The following is an 18142-nucleotide window of genomic DNA, read 5'->3' on the forward strand; positions in this document are numbered from 1 at the left end:
TCCCCAGGTTTTGGAACCAATAAGACTTGAACAGCCAACACTACCCAAAATCTGTTTTGGTTTGGCATTTTATTCCTCACTGCCATCCTTCCAAAAGCTTGTCTTTAAATTTCCAGCTGTCTCTTCCCTCTTGCCAGTAACAGTTTTGGGAAAACTACTAATTGTGAAAATATAGGTTATCTCTCCTCTCAACTTCTATCCACTAAAGATAAATCCATGTATGTTTAGGTGACTAGGTGATATGCATGCTGTGACACATTGGCAGAATAGAAAAGGAACGTTGAGATTACAGTGGATATTTCAATTACAAATACAGTATCTAATAGGCAAATATTAAGGGAAAAGTAAAATCTATTTTGGGTTCTATTTGGAAATAAATTGAAAACATACCTGCTGATATTATGATAATTTTATGTGAACATGCATAAAGCAACAAGAGGCTCACATTGGTTGGGCATAGATTACCAACAACATTATCAGATGAACTAGTGTAGCAGAGGATACACCAAGGGACAATTTGCTGGGGCCCCTCAATCCTTCAGGTTTGCTCCCTTTGATAAAGGTAAAATCCTTCAAGTTTAAATAAATGTGAAATCGTGTAAAATCTTTTCCTGTGCCGAACATGGTGTTATCACATGCCTTTCAAAAGAACATATTTCTGTAAATAAGATCTCTGTGGTTTCCTTTTCACGAGAACTGATGACTCTCTGTACATCTTGCAGAAAATGTCTGAAGGATTTTAAATAGTCTAGAAATAAAATAAAACAAATAGATAGTGTGTTGCTAAAACATGAAGCATACAAGTCTACAGAATGGAATCAGGTAGCTTATAAATCTAATAAATAAAATAAATGTTCTGTGGCATAGATATTTATGCTACAGAATAATCATGTTGAATAAACAGGATAGAAGATTTTTAAACTCTAATTTTTTAAGGGGAATTGTTGTTCCTTTGGAATGTAACAAAAGAAAAGAAAAGTTGGTATTCCTGATTCTGCTGTATCTGATGCTTTTTCTCCCTGAAATGGTTCCCTTCTAGCTGTTCTTTATAACTTTATAATTTTAAGAAGTTATATCTGTAGTCCATATGCAAGATAAGTATTAGTACATTCCTTTGTATTATATTTTTCAGAATAAGATTTGTTTTATCTGTGTACAATAGCTTTTCCCAATTCTCCCTATCTTATGTGTTGAGACTGTAACTCTCAAAATCATCAATATTGAATTATAAGATTGCAAAATAAAGTATTTCAGTGACAGTTTGTAAGTTTTTGAATAAAGATGTATTTCACATTAATTATGCCTCTTTTTTTTATCTCCGCAGAAATTTCGTCTTATATTTAAAACACAAAAGACATTGAAGAATAAAGCAGATAAATATGAATGAGCACTATTACTGCTTCCTTTTACCTGGGTGGATATAAGTGATGTGATAATCATATTATTTCAGATATTATTTTTTTAAACGAAGATAACGGCTTGGCTGACATCCTTCTCCAGAAGTCTAAAGCATATTAAACAGAAATGACAAGTCTATTGGCAGAAGATAATGTGGAATCTCAGGGCTCAGATGAGCTTGAATGCAAAATCTGTTACAACCGCTATAACTTGAGACAGAGAAAACCTAAAGTCCTGGAGTGTTGCCACAGAGTATGTGCCAAATGCCTTTGCAAGATCATAGACTTTGGGGAATCTCCTCAGGGAGTCATCGTTTGTCCTTTCTGTAGGTTTGAAACATGCCTGCCTGATGACGAGGTGAGTAGCCTTCCAGATGATAACAACATCCTTGTCAATTTGGCTTATGGAGGAAAGGTAAAGAAGTGCCTACCGGACAACCCTACAGAACTTTTGTTGACTCCCAAAAGGTTGGCATCCCTTGTGAGTCCTTCCCACACCTCCTCCAACTGTCTGGTTATTACCATCATGGAAGTACAAAGAGAGAACCCCCCGACACTGAACTCCACCCCGGTTGTGGAATTCTACAGGCCTACAAGTTTTGATTCTGTGGCATCGGTACCCCACCATTGGACAGTGTGGAACTGTACTTCCTTGCTCTTCCAGACTTCCATTCGAGTCCTAGTTTGGTTGCTAGGCTTGCTGTATTTTAGTTCTTTGCCTTTAGGGATCTACTTACTGGTATCAAAGAAAGTCACTCTTGGGGTAGTATTTGTCAGCCTAGTTCCCTCGAGTCTTGTTATTCTCATGGTTTATGGCTTTTGCCAATGTATATGTCATGAGTTTTTGGAATGTATGGCTTCTTCTTAACAGCAATTGCAATGAAATAAGCAACAAAGCATATATGAAACGGCCATAGATGTAGCATAGGTAAACTTAGTGTATACTTCTCTTTCATATTCTTGTTACATTTATCCATTGAAGAAGAATACTGACCAGTTTTGTGGTCCTTTTATTACTTTTAAGAGTAAATGAATGGCTTGATTCTGCTCTGTCCTGTTTATCAACGAATAATAACTTTTAATAGACACTAAGCAATAGAAAGAAGACAAGACCAGAATAACTTCTTAACTAGGTGCCTGATGCTGCATTACAATAGTGCTTTCTTTGAAATAATTTATTCATTTAGAAAGACATCTGGCCTTTCTGAAGCCATGTCAGATGAAATACCTATTACATTAAACTGTGTGTTATTTCCACTGGTGTTTGAGTAAAGGTCTTTGGAATGTTATGAACTGAAGGCCTCTCCTGCATTAGCTCCCTTGAAATCATAACAGAGGTTTACTAACCTTGGACATTTCATTGGAAATCCATAAGTTTCCATGGGGATGAATAGGTTTCTGAGCATGATTTCTACAGTCCACAAAGAGAACTGGTGATATCCCAATACCAGATAACTTCAGAGAAGTTAGAAAAAAAACTGTAAGAAAAAGATGGGCGCTTGGCTATTTAAGCAACTCATACAGGTAGGAAGCGGCAAAAATCCACCATCTTCAGGCATAAACCATAATAACATAATCCTCTGCTTGTACTTATCCTCAAATTATTTTCTGTTTGCAGGAAAACAGAATTGATTTCACAACTGATTTCATAAATGGTAATGTATTGTCATTCTTCATTATATGCATAGCTTATGTATTTTCTTTCCAGTTGGGACCATATGGATGAAAGCCTTTGGCCTTTCCCTACTTGCACTCAACTGTAGCACAAACATGGCACTTTTTTTTCCTACCCTGACCACATGACATGAATCACAGAATCTTTGAAATTGCACCGGTGTAAAAATAGCAATATTTGCCCCCATTCCAACACTTTGCCTTGCAGTACTGCCTCTTTTTCAAGCATTGCAATTGATTTCCTCCAAGGTAGTAAGGTGAAAAAGCCTAATGGACTTTATAAAGTTTGAGATTGTCCTTGGACAGTGTTGGAATGATAATAATTCAGCAGATTTGGTGTTAAAATAGGTTTTTGCTGACTCAAGGATGGTTTATAGCACTTCAACCCATCAGTGGAGAAAGGCCTTTTTGTTGTAATATAAGGTATAAAGTTGAGGTATAAGAATAAGAAGAAAGTACAGATGGAGGCAAAGAAGGAGGAGCACACTTAGAAGATTTCAGCCAGGCTTTTTCAGAAAACATAAGAGAGGATTTCGATATTGACTATCTTAACAGAATTCATGGTTTACTCAGCACATATCAAACCAAAGTGTCATTAGCAAAAACATGGTTTCAGTTTGCAGGTAGAATCAAATTTTAACATTTAGGATGGAGAATGTAATTGGACTGTAATAATGTGAGTTTAACTGTATAATGGTAATTTGCTGTTTTGTTCTACTTTAAATAAACTAAATGTTACTAATATTTAGATGGTTTTAAGGGACTTTAAAATACAAAAGGAGCATTAGGGATCATATGCAGTATGTAGTAGAATGAGAAAAAGCAAAGAAGAATGCAAAGAAAAATTTGGATAATAGAGTAACAGGAAAGAAGACCAATTCCATTTTTCTATCAGAAACCCTTAAAAGTAATATAAAACATTGGTAATGTTGACACAGCATTACATTAGTGTGGGAAAACGTCAGGATATAGCTTGATCTTAACTGTTCTGTTGAAATCACTGATTGTTAAAGTGCTTTTATCTCAACTGATAATATTTTACAAAGCAACACACACACCCCAAAAACCTAAAGAAATGTTAATTTTGCCAATTGCTAACAGCATTAAAAACATGATATATTAGTGCTACTAATGTGTTTGTAGCAATGCATGTGTAGTCGGATGAAATGCCATGGCTTAGCACCAGTAAACCACAGAGTATCATCCATGACTCCAATATGAGACAAAAAAAACATTGAAGAGAAAATGTTTTATACTGTCAGTGACATTTGTATAACTTGTTTATGTGCATACATGTCATGAGGATTTAGATATTTGTAGGGAATTCATATTCAGATTGTTCAAGTTGTAGTATTTCATAATAAATTGATTCTTCATGCAAGATGAAATTAAACACAAATGTGTAACATTTCTGTAAATGTTTATAAATTGTGGCTGCAGTGATACTAATGCTAGGATTTTGGCCTATCCATTAAGAATTTTTGTTGACACAGTATCATATTCTACATGTTTCAGAATAGTGCCTTAAAAGCAATTCTTTATTTCCTTTAAAAATGAAATAATAATATGCACTAATACAGGTAGTTCTCAACTTACAACAATTCGTTTAGTGTCTGAAGTTACAATGGCATTGAAAAAAGTGACTGATGACCATTTTTCACACTTATGACTGTTGCAGCATCCCCAAGGTGACATGATTTACCTTTGGATGCTTCATATTTATGACGGTTGCAGTGTCCCGGGGTCATGTGATCAACTTTTGCAACTTTCTGACAATCAAAGACAATGAGGAAACCAGATTCACTTAACAACTATGTTACTAATTTAATAACTTTAATGATTCACTTAACACAAGGGTATTCAAACTTGGCCCTTTTATGACTTGTGGACTTCAACTCCCAGAATGAGGAATTCTGGGAGTTGAAGTCCACAAGTCATAAAAGGGCCAAGTTTGAAGACCCCTGACTTAACAAATGTGACAAGAAAAGTCCTAAAACGGGGCAAAACTCAACAAATTTCTCACTTAACACAAATTTTGGGCTCAGTTGTGTTCATAAGTTGAGGTCTATCTGTAATTAAGTTAATCATATTGTACTTCATTTAAAGTCATCAAAGTACTTTGCAAAATTTTACAACTCTTTAAGCCTAATATTGCTGAACTGCATCACAAGTTCTTCTCTCATCTACCCAACAGTTCCTAAAATGTTTGTTTTCTTTATATTCTACTAACTAGCATTATTTTCTATATGATTTAAACTACCGTATGTTTATTTGAAACCTAAAAAAATTTCCGATGTGCATACTGTTTTTTCACTTTCAAATTCATATCAAATGAGTAAATAGTTTTAAAATTAAAATTGAATTTAGAGGTTTAAATCAGGAGACAGAGGAGCAGCTAGTGTTTCTCTAGTGTCAGAAATTATATGAGTAATAATATGAGTGTTTTATCCTGGCATTGTGATATACAGGTAGTCCTCAAATCACGACCACAATTGAGACCAAAATTTCTGTTGCTAAGTGAGACATTTGTTAAGTGAATTTTGTCCTATTTTACAGCCTTTCTTGTCACAGTTGTTAAGTGAATCACTGCGTTTGTTAAGTTAGGAACATGGTTGTTAAATGAATCTGGTTTCCCCATTGACTGCCTGACAGAAGCTCACAAAAGGCAATCACATGATCTAAGGTCAAGGCAATTGTCCTGAATACATGCCAGTTGCCGAGCGTCCGAATTTTGATCACATGACCATGGGGATCTTGCAAGAGTCATAAGTCTGAAAAGTGGTCATAAGTCACTTTTTTCAGTGCTGCTATAACTGAACAGTCACTAAGCAACCTATTGTAAGTCGAGGGCTACCTGTACTGTACAGTATTCCTGAAGTTTTCCTTAAAATCTGTTCCTCTTTTGACTGCTTTTGCACACCCCTTTTTGCAATAACAACTTTCACATGCTGCTGACTACAAGATATGCTAGAGTTGTGCTATTAACAGTTAGTAGTGGGATTTAAGGGGACGCGGTGGCTCAGTGGGTTAGGACGCTGAGCTTGTCGATCGGAAGGTCGGCAGTTTGGCGGGTCGAATCCCGAGTGCCGCGTAACAGAGTGAGCGCCTGTTACTCGCCCCAGCTTCTGCCAACCTAGCAGTTCGAAAGCACGTCAAAATGCAAGTAGAAAAATAGGGACCACTCCGGTGGGAAGGTAACAGCGTTCCGTGCGCCTTTGGCGTCTAGTCATGCCGGCCACATGACCACGGAGACGTCCTCGGACAAGCGCTGGCTCTTCGGCTTTGAAACGGAGATGAGCACCGGCCCCTAGAGTCAGAAACGACTAGCACGCATGTGCGGGGGAACCTTTACCTTTACCTAGTGGGATTTTGCTTGAAGAAAAAAAATAGGATGTAACTAGGGATAATAAAAACAGCAGTTTTCTAATACTTTTGTGAAACTGACTAATGTGCAAAACCCTATTTTCTAAGTAATTTTCTTTTTAAAAAACTAGGGAAGTAAAGCCCTACATTATTGTAAGTACACACAGGGCCTTTTAAAGGTAAAAGAAAGTGGGGGAAAGGGAAAGGTGTCAAGCTGCTTGTATAAGATAAAGCAACATCATCATAGAATTCCCCCCTCTTTTTCTGCTGGCTTCATTTAATTAGCTTTCCTTTCAACTTTAACAAATGGGGATCATTAAAGCACAGCATACAGTTGAGAAGCAGCTCCTTTGGAAATGAACTAAATCATATTTTTATAGGATTGTAAATTGAGCAAAGAAGAAATAATATATTAAGAGACAATGGGAGGAAAGAGAGGCTTTTGATCTCTCCTAGCCCCAAAGGCCTGGTGGGTGGTAGGGAAAATTTATCCTTAAATTGTGTATATCAAATGCGTAGAAATGGAAGTGTGAACCTGTGCATTTTACAGAGAGAAAACTAAACTTTGTCTAAAAGCAACTATTATAGCAACTTAAGCATGCAGCAGTAGTGCTGTTATCAAGAATGTATGTTGCGTGTGTGTCTATCCTTATTGACTTATTTATTGCTCTTTGTTCATCTTCTAAACATGGTAGATACTGTGTTCTTCCATTAGTCATGTGCTTATTAATTAGTTGTATTTTGAAAAACTACCCCACACCTTCAAGTTACACAACTCTGGTGACTATGTGCTCTTGTTTGTGTTATTGAAAACAATACAATTGATTTTAAAAGCTGTTGAGTTTGAATCCACATTGTGTTTGCTGCATTGTGCCTGTATAAACATCAATTGGCTTTTAACAATGTCATATCCCAATTTAGCCTTCCTAGATCTGATACTATCCAGAAGTTGCAGATTCCTTAGAACCCACCTGGCAAAGAAAAATTGATATAATTGGATATACAGTAATCTTCACATATATTGCAGTTTTGGTATGCCGTTCATTCATCCTCCCAATATTTTTGGAATCAGATCTACTGTTATACTCCACACCATTGTGGCAATCAAGAAAGAAACAAAGAAAGTTACATATAGGTTCAAACTGTGTGATGGTACTTCATCTACTAGTGCAATAGGTCAAGAGAAAAAAAGAGCATCATTCAAGGTACAATCTGTGATTCTGACCACCCTGGTTAACCAGTCTTTAACCTTTTAGTTGATGGCCCACATTTCTTACCGGTATGTTTTTCAGATGTTTAATCCTAGAAAGGTTGGCTTAAAAAAGAGAAAAAAGATAAATAAATACAGATAATCCTCGGCTTACAGCCACAATTGAGCCCGAAATTTCCATTGCTAAGCAAGACATTTGTTAAGTGAGATTGCCCCATTTTACGACCATTTCGCCAAAGTTGTTAAGTTAGTAACATGGTTGTTAACTGAATCTGACTTCCTCATTGTCTTTGCTTGTGGGAGGGACACAAAAGAGGATCACATGACCCTGGGATACTACAACCGTCATAAATATGAGCCAAGTTGCCAAGCATTTGAATTTTGATCACTTGCCTGTGGCCGTAAGTGTGAAAAACGGTCACAAGTCACTTTTTTCAGGGCCATTATAACTTTAAACAGTCACTAAATGACCTGCGGTAAGCCGAGGACTGCCTGTAACTTACTTGGTTTAAAATGTTGATTTCCCAGAAGAAATCTGCGTGCAGCAGACCTGTTCTCCCTCCTCATCAAGTCCATTCCTTTCATGTGCACTACCTCACTGCCCGTCGTGAAATATTCAATCTCCAGTCCAAGTACCTTATGGAAAAAAAAATCCTGTTCTCATGGTCCCGAAGTTAACTGCATCACCATCATCACCACCTTCTGAGGATTTAGATGGCTGAGGTGCCCGGAAGGCCTAATTTCTTTACTGCTCAGATGACAAATACATTCTGAAACTTCAAAACCTGCAAGCCAGAGGAGGCGAGCATGTAAAAAAAAACCTGGGTGCTATCTTAAAAGAACTCGAAGTCAGAGTTCTGGAAAGTCAGCGGTCACAGCTCCTGAATTCTGCGATGAAGTACAGTTGGTCCTCAACAACCGCAACTGAATCCCAGATTTCTGTTGCTAAGCAAGAATGGTTGTTAAGTGAGCATTGCCCCACTTTACAACCATTCTTGCCGAAGCTCTTAAGTGAATCACTGCAGTTGTTAAGTTAGGAACACAGTTGTTAAGTGAATCTGGCTTTCCCATTTGCTTGTGAGAAAGACCCCAGGACACTGCAACCATCATAAATATGAGTCAGTTGCCAAGCGTCTGAATTTGACCATGGGAAGCTGCAACAGTCAGAAGTGTGAAAAATGGTTTAAGTCACTTTTTGCAGTGCCGTTGTAACTTTGGTCGCTAAATGAACTGTTATAAGTTGAGGATTATCTGTAACACAAACAAAATAGTCCGGGATCTGTTTTGCATAGTGGATCCCTGCAAAAATACACAAAGGCTTCTACCAAGGATACAAAGGGCTTGTGCCCAGCAAATTTCTCTATTGTTAATCACTGACTGCAGTATACTGATAGCAACACATATAAAAAAATAGCTTCAGACCAAATCTGATTATTCATACAGTATATATTTCACAGTAAAATATATCCATGTTAAATAAGTAGCTTTGTACTATCCATGTTAAATAAGTAGCTTTGTACTATACTCCAGCCACTATTTTACCTATTAGTCTTAGTTTCCTCTATGGTCTTTCAAGTGACTACAGAGGAGTCATCAATAACCCACTAAGAGTTGAAATGTTCAAGCTATTTGTCCATTTAAGCATCATTTTTCATAATGGAAAAGTCAAAGTCAGCAATTTCAGTTTTAAGACTTTTATGCTCATATTATGCTAATATGGTATAGTTCAGATGTGTGATGATATTGAATTTTGGAGAAATGCAAATAAATAAGGATCATCTGATTTTTTGTAAACAGAAAAATGAATATTTCAAAAGTCTTCCAATACTGTATTGCATAAGCTTTTCATAAATGTTAGCTACTGTTGACATCAGTTCCAACAAATATATTTAGCACAATACACTAATGTGTTGGGTTGGTAAACTGCTTAATGAGTCTTAAGGGAGTTTTCTTTGATTTGTTTTAAATGGCAGTCATAACAAAGACAACAATTAGCTTACAAAGATATAATTCTTAAAATGCCTCCTAAAGTCTATTCATTGCCACCTTCACCACAACCTAACAGTTTAAGTAATACTTACAATAAAGCTAACTCCGTACCCTACATTTTCTTACATGTAGGCAAGTATAATTTTCTCTAGCAATCTAGATGAAACAAAAGCTACTGTACCTCCACCTTCATCCTCTAGGGGAATAAAGCATTTCTGTGGATTTATAAATTACTACTGCTAGTAGTGGAAAGCATCTTTGAAGTCTTCTTGTCCTCCCATCTGTTCAGTGTCTTTATTATCAATGGCCTTTTGTGCCTTTCGGTGTTGTTTATCCAAGCCTGCTTATCTTACAGTGGCAACTGAAAGAAATCCCTTTTGCAGGCATGATGAGTCCTCACCAATATAATGCCACCATCAGCATTTGCATGCCATTCAATATTGTTTTAAAAGGAGTCTCTTATCCAATTCTAGTTGAAAGTCATCTAAGCTCTGTTTCAGCAACAAACCGGTAGGTATGTAGAAGAACACGGTGTGGGAATCAATATGCTCCCAGCAGATGTTATGTAGAAAATAGTGTTATTCCAGAAACCTTAATAGTGAAAGATGACTTCATTGAGTGATACTTGACTATGGTTTTGTTGTGATCGATTGTAGTCCATTTTTCATTTACCATGGAATGAATGAACACACACAGCAATTTTGCCTTTTGGTTTGACAGCAGGATCTGAAACAGCTTGCCTTCAGAAGTTGTGGGTGCTTCATCACTGCAGGTTTTTAAGAAGAGACTGGACAGCCACTTGTCTGAAATGGTATAGGGTCTCCTGCTTGAACAGGGGGCTGGACTAGAAGACCTCCAAGGTCCCTTCCAGCTCTATTCCATTCTAATAATTATACAAGCGACATCCCAGATCAGTTCCAGATAAAGTAGTAACAGTGATAGTCAAAACCAAATAATGACTTATGGACTGGAATAAAATACTATTTGCTTGTCAGTCAGTTTTCTTGATTCAGAAATGAACAAGGAAGAGCTGTCATTAACTTCTTGACAAGATTTTCTGATGAGGTGGATGTATAATGACATGGGAGCATTATTTATCTTTTGAATGTATAGAAAATATTTGATTTGCTAGTGTATATATAATAGCTTTTTTTCCTTCCAGGATTTCTCACTGCTGTAAAATGTATTTACAGTTGGGCAGTGATGTCCAATTGCTAGCAGACCAATGATGCCCTGGATTCTTCTTCTAGGTGTCCATTCAGCTTTCCTGAACAGCTATGGGGACAACACAAGTGGGGCAGAATGTAAGAAAGCAAGACAAACTCTGCTGTGTAGAGAAGTCTATTCAAATGATGTTAAATGTAGCCCAATATAAACTACAGTTCTTGAGAAATGTATGTTTCTTTCTACTCATTCCTCTGTTCAAACAGGCAAAGTCCACTGACCAAAAAATAAATGCAAAAAAAGTAGGATATGAAAAAATGTTTTCAGCCACCAGATCAATCACGTTTATTCCTCACTGAATATGAGGCCATCTCCACCTAGTGGTTAAATGCTTCTATCACCAATAAACAATAAAATGGGTTAATTGTAGAGCCTTTGTTACCAATTTTAGGAGATTTATTCTCTTATTTATTTATGGTATTTGCATACACCTATTAGGCCCCTCAGGAGATTTCAAAGCATAAAATAAGTGCAACTTAGTAATATAACCTGCTCTGCTCCCGCTGGCTTTTTTCTGGTAGTAAAATCATAGCTTTTCCACTCTCCCAAAAGAACGTTTTTCCCAACTTCTCTTGCCAACTCATGGCAGGAAAGGCTTTCTAGAATGAAGATCTGATTCTCTTCCCACATCCACACCCTTTCTTTGATATTCTTGCCTTTAAATCCTGTTTTAGGAACAATCAGCTTACCATGTTTGGGAACAAGAAGTATAATGGAAGGAGGAGGAGGAAGTCATTAAAGATAGCACACTCCACTTCTGGTCTGACTTTACCTAGTTCGCCCTTCAGCTCAACACCCTAAGCAAGGTCCTGGCACATTCCCTGCTCTGACTGGCCTTGGACCTTCCCTGAATCAACTTCTACAGGAAGAGAGACTTTATAAGCAGTCATTAAAGGGGTGTGGGGAGAGAGAATAGTCCTTCTATATCTCTCCTTTCAGGGGGATGAGGATAGGGAGAGAAAAAAGTTGTTTAGCACAGAGGTTCTGAAACAGTGAGTCTCACCCATCTGGCAGTCATAAGCCAATTGAAAGGGGTCTAGGACAATTCGCCATGGCCAACCTAGCTACAGCCGACTCACCGCGGCCAACTCACCACGGCCAACTTGCCATGGGACAACTCACCACGGGACAAGAGCTACACAAATATCAAAGAAATGGTAGAACAGAATTGCTAAAGAAAGGACGCCAAAGGAAGGACAAAATGAAACATGAATTACAAAAATTAAAATATTTTTAAATGACTTTAAATAAGTAACTTTAATTGTCGAACTATCCCCGCAGCAAGTTGTCATGCGGCGAGTTGTCCCATGGCAAGTTGGCCATGGTGAGTCAGCCACAGCAAGTTGAATTGAAGATGATTACCCCCACCCCACCCCTGCTCTATCCTGTTACAGGTAGCCTTCACTGAGAACTTGTTTTTCAGGAGGATGGTACCTTGCAATGGCGAGGTGGCAGGTTGCTTTGGCTGCAGATCTTTTTTGGGTCACATCCGGAAAGTTGTTGGGGGAGCTTCTCATTGGTGGCTAAGGGATTATCTGAGAAGCACAATTTCCTCCTTTTAGCATCTATCAAATGGGAGGCTTCTTTTGTGGTATCTGCGCCTCTTCAAGGAGCAGGGGAAATCACAGACATTTGTTTATACCTGCAGGGCCATGCAAATGAATTTATTGGGAGTTGGCGAAATGGCACAACAAGGCTTGAAAATCCCTACTTGAGCAAATAGGCAGCTATTGCTCAGGGCATTATAGACAGTAGTAACCTACTGATCACTTTTGCCCCCTATTTCTGACCTGCAAGAAATGGGAAAACATTATTTCAATCATCACTCCAGTGCAGCAGAGATTGGGAGGTAATTCAGTTTCTGAATTTCAAATTCAAGAGAGCTGTTGCTTTCTCTCTGCAGAACCTCAGGCCTTCTGGTTCAGTCTGTGCATGTCGGCCCAGGAATAGGGCGGTATATAAATTTAAATATAAATAAATAAATAAGATAGATCAGGCTAAGAAACCAATGCCATACATAACTTTTATTACTATTTAAAATGACATTTAGGAACAGCTATCATAACAGAATTTTGCAAGTCTGAATGCGCTTCCCTCCTCCTTCACTTGATCTTCATGTGAATTGGGGAAAAGATGTGTCTGAGATATTTCCTCAAGTTGGTTCCTTGGACTGAACTAATCCCCATTTGTCTGATCATTGTCTTGCTAAGGGAACCTCCCACTGCCCTTCAAGGCCATTCCTAATGCCCTCCTGCACTACTCTCATTGTTAGGACAATAACATTCTGCAGTAGTCAGTGAGAAAGATCTTGAGAAACAGGGCTAAGAGATGCTGCATAGGAAACTTTCAGGTAAAAGAGGGCATAGCCCCCAGCTGTACGAAGACTATTGGCTGAGTCCCGTGTGTTGTGCTGCCACTGGCTGAAGCAAATTCTGCCCCTGCTACTGGGTTAGTTATATCGTAGTATTCTACAAATTGATTATTTGTGTCTCAACTTGCTGCTGGCATTTTAACAACGGTGTTGCGAGATGCTCAGCAGATAGCAGCCTTCCTTGAAGATCAGAGACCATTCCTGAAAGTCCTCTCTTTGGAAGAAAGTATTAGACTTGCAAGATTGATGTCAGCCTTCCCAGTATACCAGATAGGAAACAGATCGGATGAACTACTTCTACTTATTGTAACGCTATCTTAAAAGAATATTGCAAGTGTGAAAGTGCAGATCTCCTGCCATCTCTTTTTCAGTCTGAGAAGTTAGGGAGGGTCCCTTCTGAGCCTCTTTCTCCACCCCTTATACAGCTGTGGGCTGTACCATCTCTTATCTGATAGTTCCCTAGGCAACATCTATTTGTCCTATTTCTCAAGGTTTTTCTCACATACTATTACATATTCATAGGGGAGAGAAGAAATGGTAGCTGCATTTTTTTTCCAGAGCACTGTTCTGACATGATAGCAGCATTTCAATATTTGAAGGGCTGCCATAAAGAAGAGGGAATCAGGCTATTCTCCAAAGCGCCTGAAGGCAGAACAAGAGGCAATGGATGGAAACTAACCAAGGAGAGAACCAACCTAGAAATAAGAAGAAGTTTCCTGACAGTTAGAACAATTAATCAGTGGAATGACTTGGCTTCAGAAGTTGTGGTTGCTCCATCACTGGAGGTTGACTAAATTTGTCTGGAATGTTATAGGGTCCTTCCAACTCTGTTATTCTGTTATTCTTGGCTAACAACAATAAAGTCTCATCTGAAAGGCCTTTCTATATTTGAAAAAAATGGGGGGAAACTCAACATTGTCTGATGGCCAGTGTGGTGGATTGGCTAAGGCACTGGACAATCTGCACACAGCCGTGGAACTTACTGGATGACTTATCCAAGAAAAAATAATAACTACTGGATATAATGTTTTTTTCTAATGAAGTTTAAGTCTAATTTGGAATCACTACAATCCACTATCAGTGCTATCCAGATGATGCTTCTCCGTGTAAGCTGATACTTGGATTTCCTTTGGGAAGGCAATGGGTCATTGTTGTGGAGAACGTACAACCAGCAGCTTCATGGCACAATCTACAAGTTTTCCAAGGTTTTGTGGCCTGGCTATGACAATGGAAGACAGGTAAAGAAGACTCCTGAAGGCAGCACCAAAGACATCTCCAAGCAGGTCAGGAAGGCAGCAATAATCTCAGTCCCAGGAGATAAATGGATCAGGGAAGCTCACCATAGAACTAAATCTGGAGGATCTCAACACATCAACTTCGCATGTTCTAGATATGTTGAAACTACAGTTGACCAGATTCTAAAACTTCAGCAAATATGATGGGGCATTTTGGAAATTGCCGTTTTAAAACAACTGAAAGTTGCAAGATTGGAGAATGTCTCTAAAAAAATTATTCACTTAGTTGTTGCATCGGAAATAGACTGGATTGTACACCTTTCCAGAGATTATATATGTTTCTAAGAAATTAAATCCAGAATAATTATAGGTAGATACCTACTTTTTCTTCCTGTTCTGAAAAGAAATGCTGGTTGGTGATTACATTAAATATGCAAAGTTATACTGGTCCTGCAGTGCACAGCATTTCTTTAGCATAATTATCTCCCATCAAATGTTCATTTTTCTATGTATAGAAGGAGCCTTGACCAGTCCATTTTTGTCTCCTGGGGCTGCAAATCTTCCAAAGACATTTATAGAGATGCATTTATGCACACATATAACATTATTCAAAATGTTTCAGAAACATTTTTGCTTTTGCCAGTTTGCCCTCACCTATACCATCCAGAAATATTGCACTGCAATTTTCACAATTTTGCTAACAAACTGGCTGGAGGCTAAAATATTAGGCTCTTTCCAAATATACTCTGTGTTGAATTGCTCCCAATCCTGATTGGGCCATTATGGCAGTACAAATATTCTAGAAGCTGCACACCACATCTTACCTATTGGATAATACAGTATTCACTTATCAACCAGATGTAAGATAAAGATGTTTTCTTCAGGCACAGGCATCTAGCTAAATGCCATTCTGGTACAGCAGTAACAATGCTTACATTAGTGCTTGCATGTTACAAAGCCTCCTTTGACAGCAGCACCATTTCAACTCCTCAATCTCTCAAAACAGTCTGAAGATAATAAATAACTATATTGGTATGTAAGAATGACTTGGAGAGATTGGGGGGGGTGAGAGTGGGGGGGAGGGAAGAGGAGATGCTTCCTAAGTAACAATCAGATAAGAGCAGGAGAGCTCACAGCTGTATAAAAGCAGAGAAAGAAACTTGGACATTTTTATCAGGCTGTAAAAAGAGACAGTGGGATATTTGTATTTTCAGACTTTCAAGATTCTGTTAATGTAGCCAACAGTGCTTTTTTTGTAAAAGAAAAAGGTGCCGGAACTCACACATGTCATACAACACGCCTTGCCTACTCTACAAGGTTCCATCCAAAAAAGGTGCCGGAACTCCGTTCTGAGCGTTCTATGACAAAAAAAGCCCTGGTAGCCAATAAGGTAGAACTAGTTCAGCTGGTCTGTTCCCTGTCTGATCTATCTGGGATGGCTAACAATAACCAACCAACCCAGTATGATCATAAAAGCACAGCACTGATTCCAAATTGACACAGAGACTTCTGTGTGGTTATGCCTTGGGATGAAAAATAGCAGATAGTTAATCATACACAACCAGAAAGTTAACTGAGCATTTCTTATAAAGAAGGCAATCAAAAATTTAACAGAAGTTGGGGAAATTAGGAGAAGAAAAAGATGGTACCTGGGCAGAATTAAATAAAGGAAAAGGAAAAAATGATATACAGTAAGTAGCATATGCAAGAGAAAATAAATGAAAACTGATTATCACTTATGACCAAATTTTATTTGATCAGGCTCAGAACATTTCAAATAAATATTCAGCCAAAGCCTGGATTACTAAACATTTATACATCTTCCACCTTGTACACTAAGATGTTTACCCAACAACTATGAAAGAGCAATTAAAATCTGGCATACAGATAAGGCACAATTGCAGATGTTTGCATGGGCAGTTTGCTGCACAGTTCCATACTAAAGATGGATGTAGATTTCCACAGCCCAGGGCTGGGTTTATCTATGCAGAAATATTAGTTAATCAGCAGGTGTTTTAAACTGTGCATTCCAAAGTCCTTGACATATCAACATCAGTACCTTGTCAAGACATCAGTGTTTACAGCTCATGAAAAAATAATAAGATTCCTGCCAGATGACTAATTCTCTGTGGGATTTGCTTATCGCATTCTTGCAAAGAACCTCTCTTTACGTAACTGTATTGTTTTCTGAGATTTAGACTCATAACCAATAAAAGAAATTTAGAAAACTAGGAAAGGTTGGGGCACATCTCCTTACAAAGGAGAAAACAGCTTGCTCCTTTATAAAAACAAGCTTCAAGCCATGCGTCCCTGCCGTAATACAATAAGATATATTAAAACTATTCAATATAAGGCAAGAGAAAAAAAATCTGCTGATTAGGGAGAAAGATGCGAGACAAAATACAAGATTTATCAGATCTGGGCAGCCAAAATATGAATGAAGCCTATATAGTAGCATATTTCTTTTTGTATCTCTTTGCTGATATTTAGTGATCACCTATATTTTTGCCAGCCAGATATGGAGATTTTTTTCAAGATCCTAAAATAATGAGATCGTTTTTATATGTAATAAAAAAAAATTCCCGTGAAGTATTGAAGCTTTTACAATATATCCAAGAACCAAAAGATTTTTTTTAGTGAACTGAAATTAGTGCAAGCTTCCCAGAGTGGGAAAAAAAATCTATTGGCTAGGAATGCATGGATCAGATTCATATATATAGAAATTCAAAAATTCAAAAAGTATTGCCAGATGAGTGGCAATACTAATTAAGAAAGCTTCAAATTTAATTGTTTGTTTGTTTGTTTAATATGCCACTCACCTCACTGTCAAGCAATTCAAATGTTATAGCTAAGCAAGAACTTTTGAATACTGATTATCATTATGTCATTTTGGTGGTTATTAATATTGGAGATAGTCCAGTGATTTAAATACATTTTTCTAGTCCAATTAGAGAGAAGACAGCCATTTTACACATCTGTTTTGCAAACTATTTTAGGTAGACTTACCTAACTAAGAACATAGTTGTTTCTCAATCTCAGATAGCACATGTTCTCATTTAACTTAAAAAAAGATCCATGATTCACTTGGTTGGAATGAATTATCATTTCTTATCAAGTTCTGGGAATAATATAATTATCTTTTGATAAGAAAACCAAAGCTATTGTATTGGTGTATTTTAATATGTCCTTGCTAGATGATATATACCCCTCCAAATACAACAACAACAACAACAACAACAACAACATCATCATCATCGGGACCTTTGAGGTCTTCTAGTCCAACCCTCTGCTCAGGCAGGAAACCCTATACCATTTCAGACAAATGGTTGTCCAATCTCTTCTTAAAAACTTCCAGTGTTGGAGCATTCACAACTTCTGGAGGCAGTTTGTTCCACTACTTAATTGTTCTAATTGTCAGGAAATTTCTCCTTAGTTCTAGGTTGCTTCTTTCTTTGATTAGTTTCCATCCAATGCTTCTTGCTCTGCCTTCAGGTGCTTTGGAGAATAGCTTGACTCCCTCTTCTTTGTGGCAGCCCCTGAGATATTGGAACACCTCTGTCATGTCACCCCTCATCCTTCTCTTCATTAAACTAGACATATCCAGTTCTAGCAACTGTTCTTTATGTTTTAACCTCCAACCAAATATTGTAAGATCTTGGATGTGAGCTGATTCGTAGAG

The 18142-nt window shown here is 37.7% G+C and overlaps 1 protein-coding gene across 1 annotated transcript; it reads left to right on the top strand.

Moving 5' to 3' along the window:
- Positions 1-1524: 1524 nt before the first annotated feature.
- On the top strand, positions 1525-2265 carry RNF182 (ring finger protein 182; the record flags this gene model as incomplete). Its single annotated transcript, XM_081322566.1, has 1 exon — positions 1525-2265. The coding sequence occupies one exon, from the start codon at positions 1525-1527 to the stop codon at positions 2263-2265; it is 741 nt and encodes a 246-aa protein (XP_081178692.1).
- Between the last annotated feature and the right edge of the window lie 15877 nt (positions 2266-18142).

The sequence above is a fragment of the Vipera berus genome, assembly GCF_964194415.1.
Source record: "Vipera berus genome assembly, chromosome: 3".
Taxonomy (NCBI): domain Eukaryota; kingdom Metazoa; phylum Chordata; class Lepidosauria; order Squamata; family Viperidae; genus Vipera; species Vipera berus.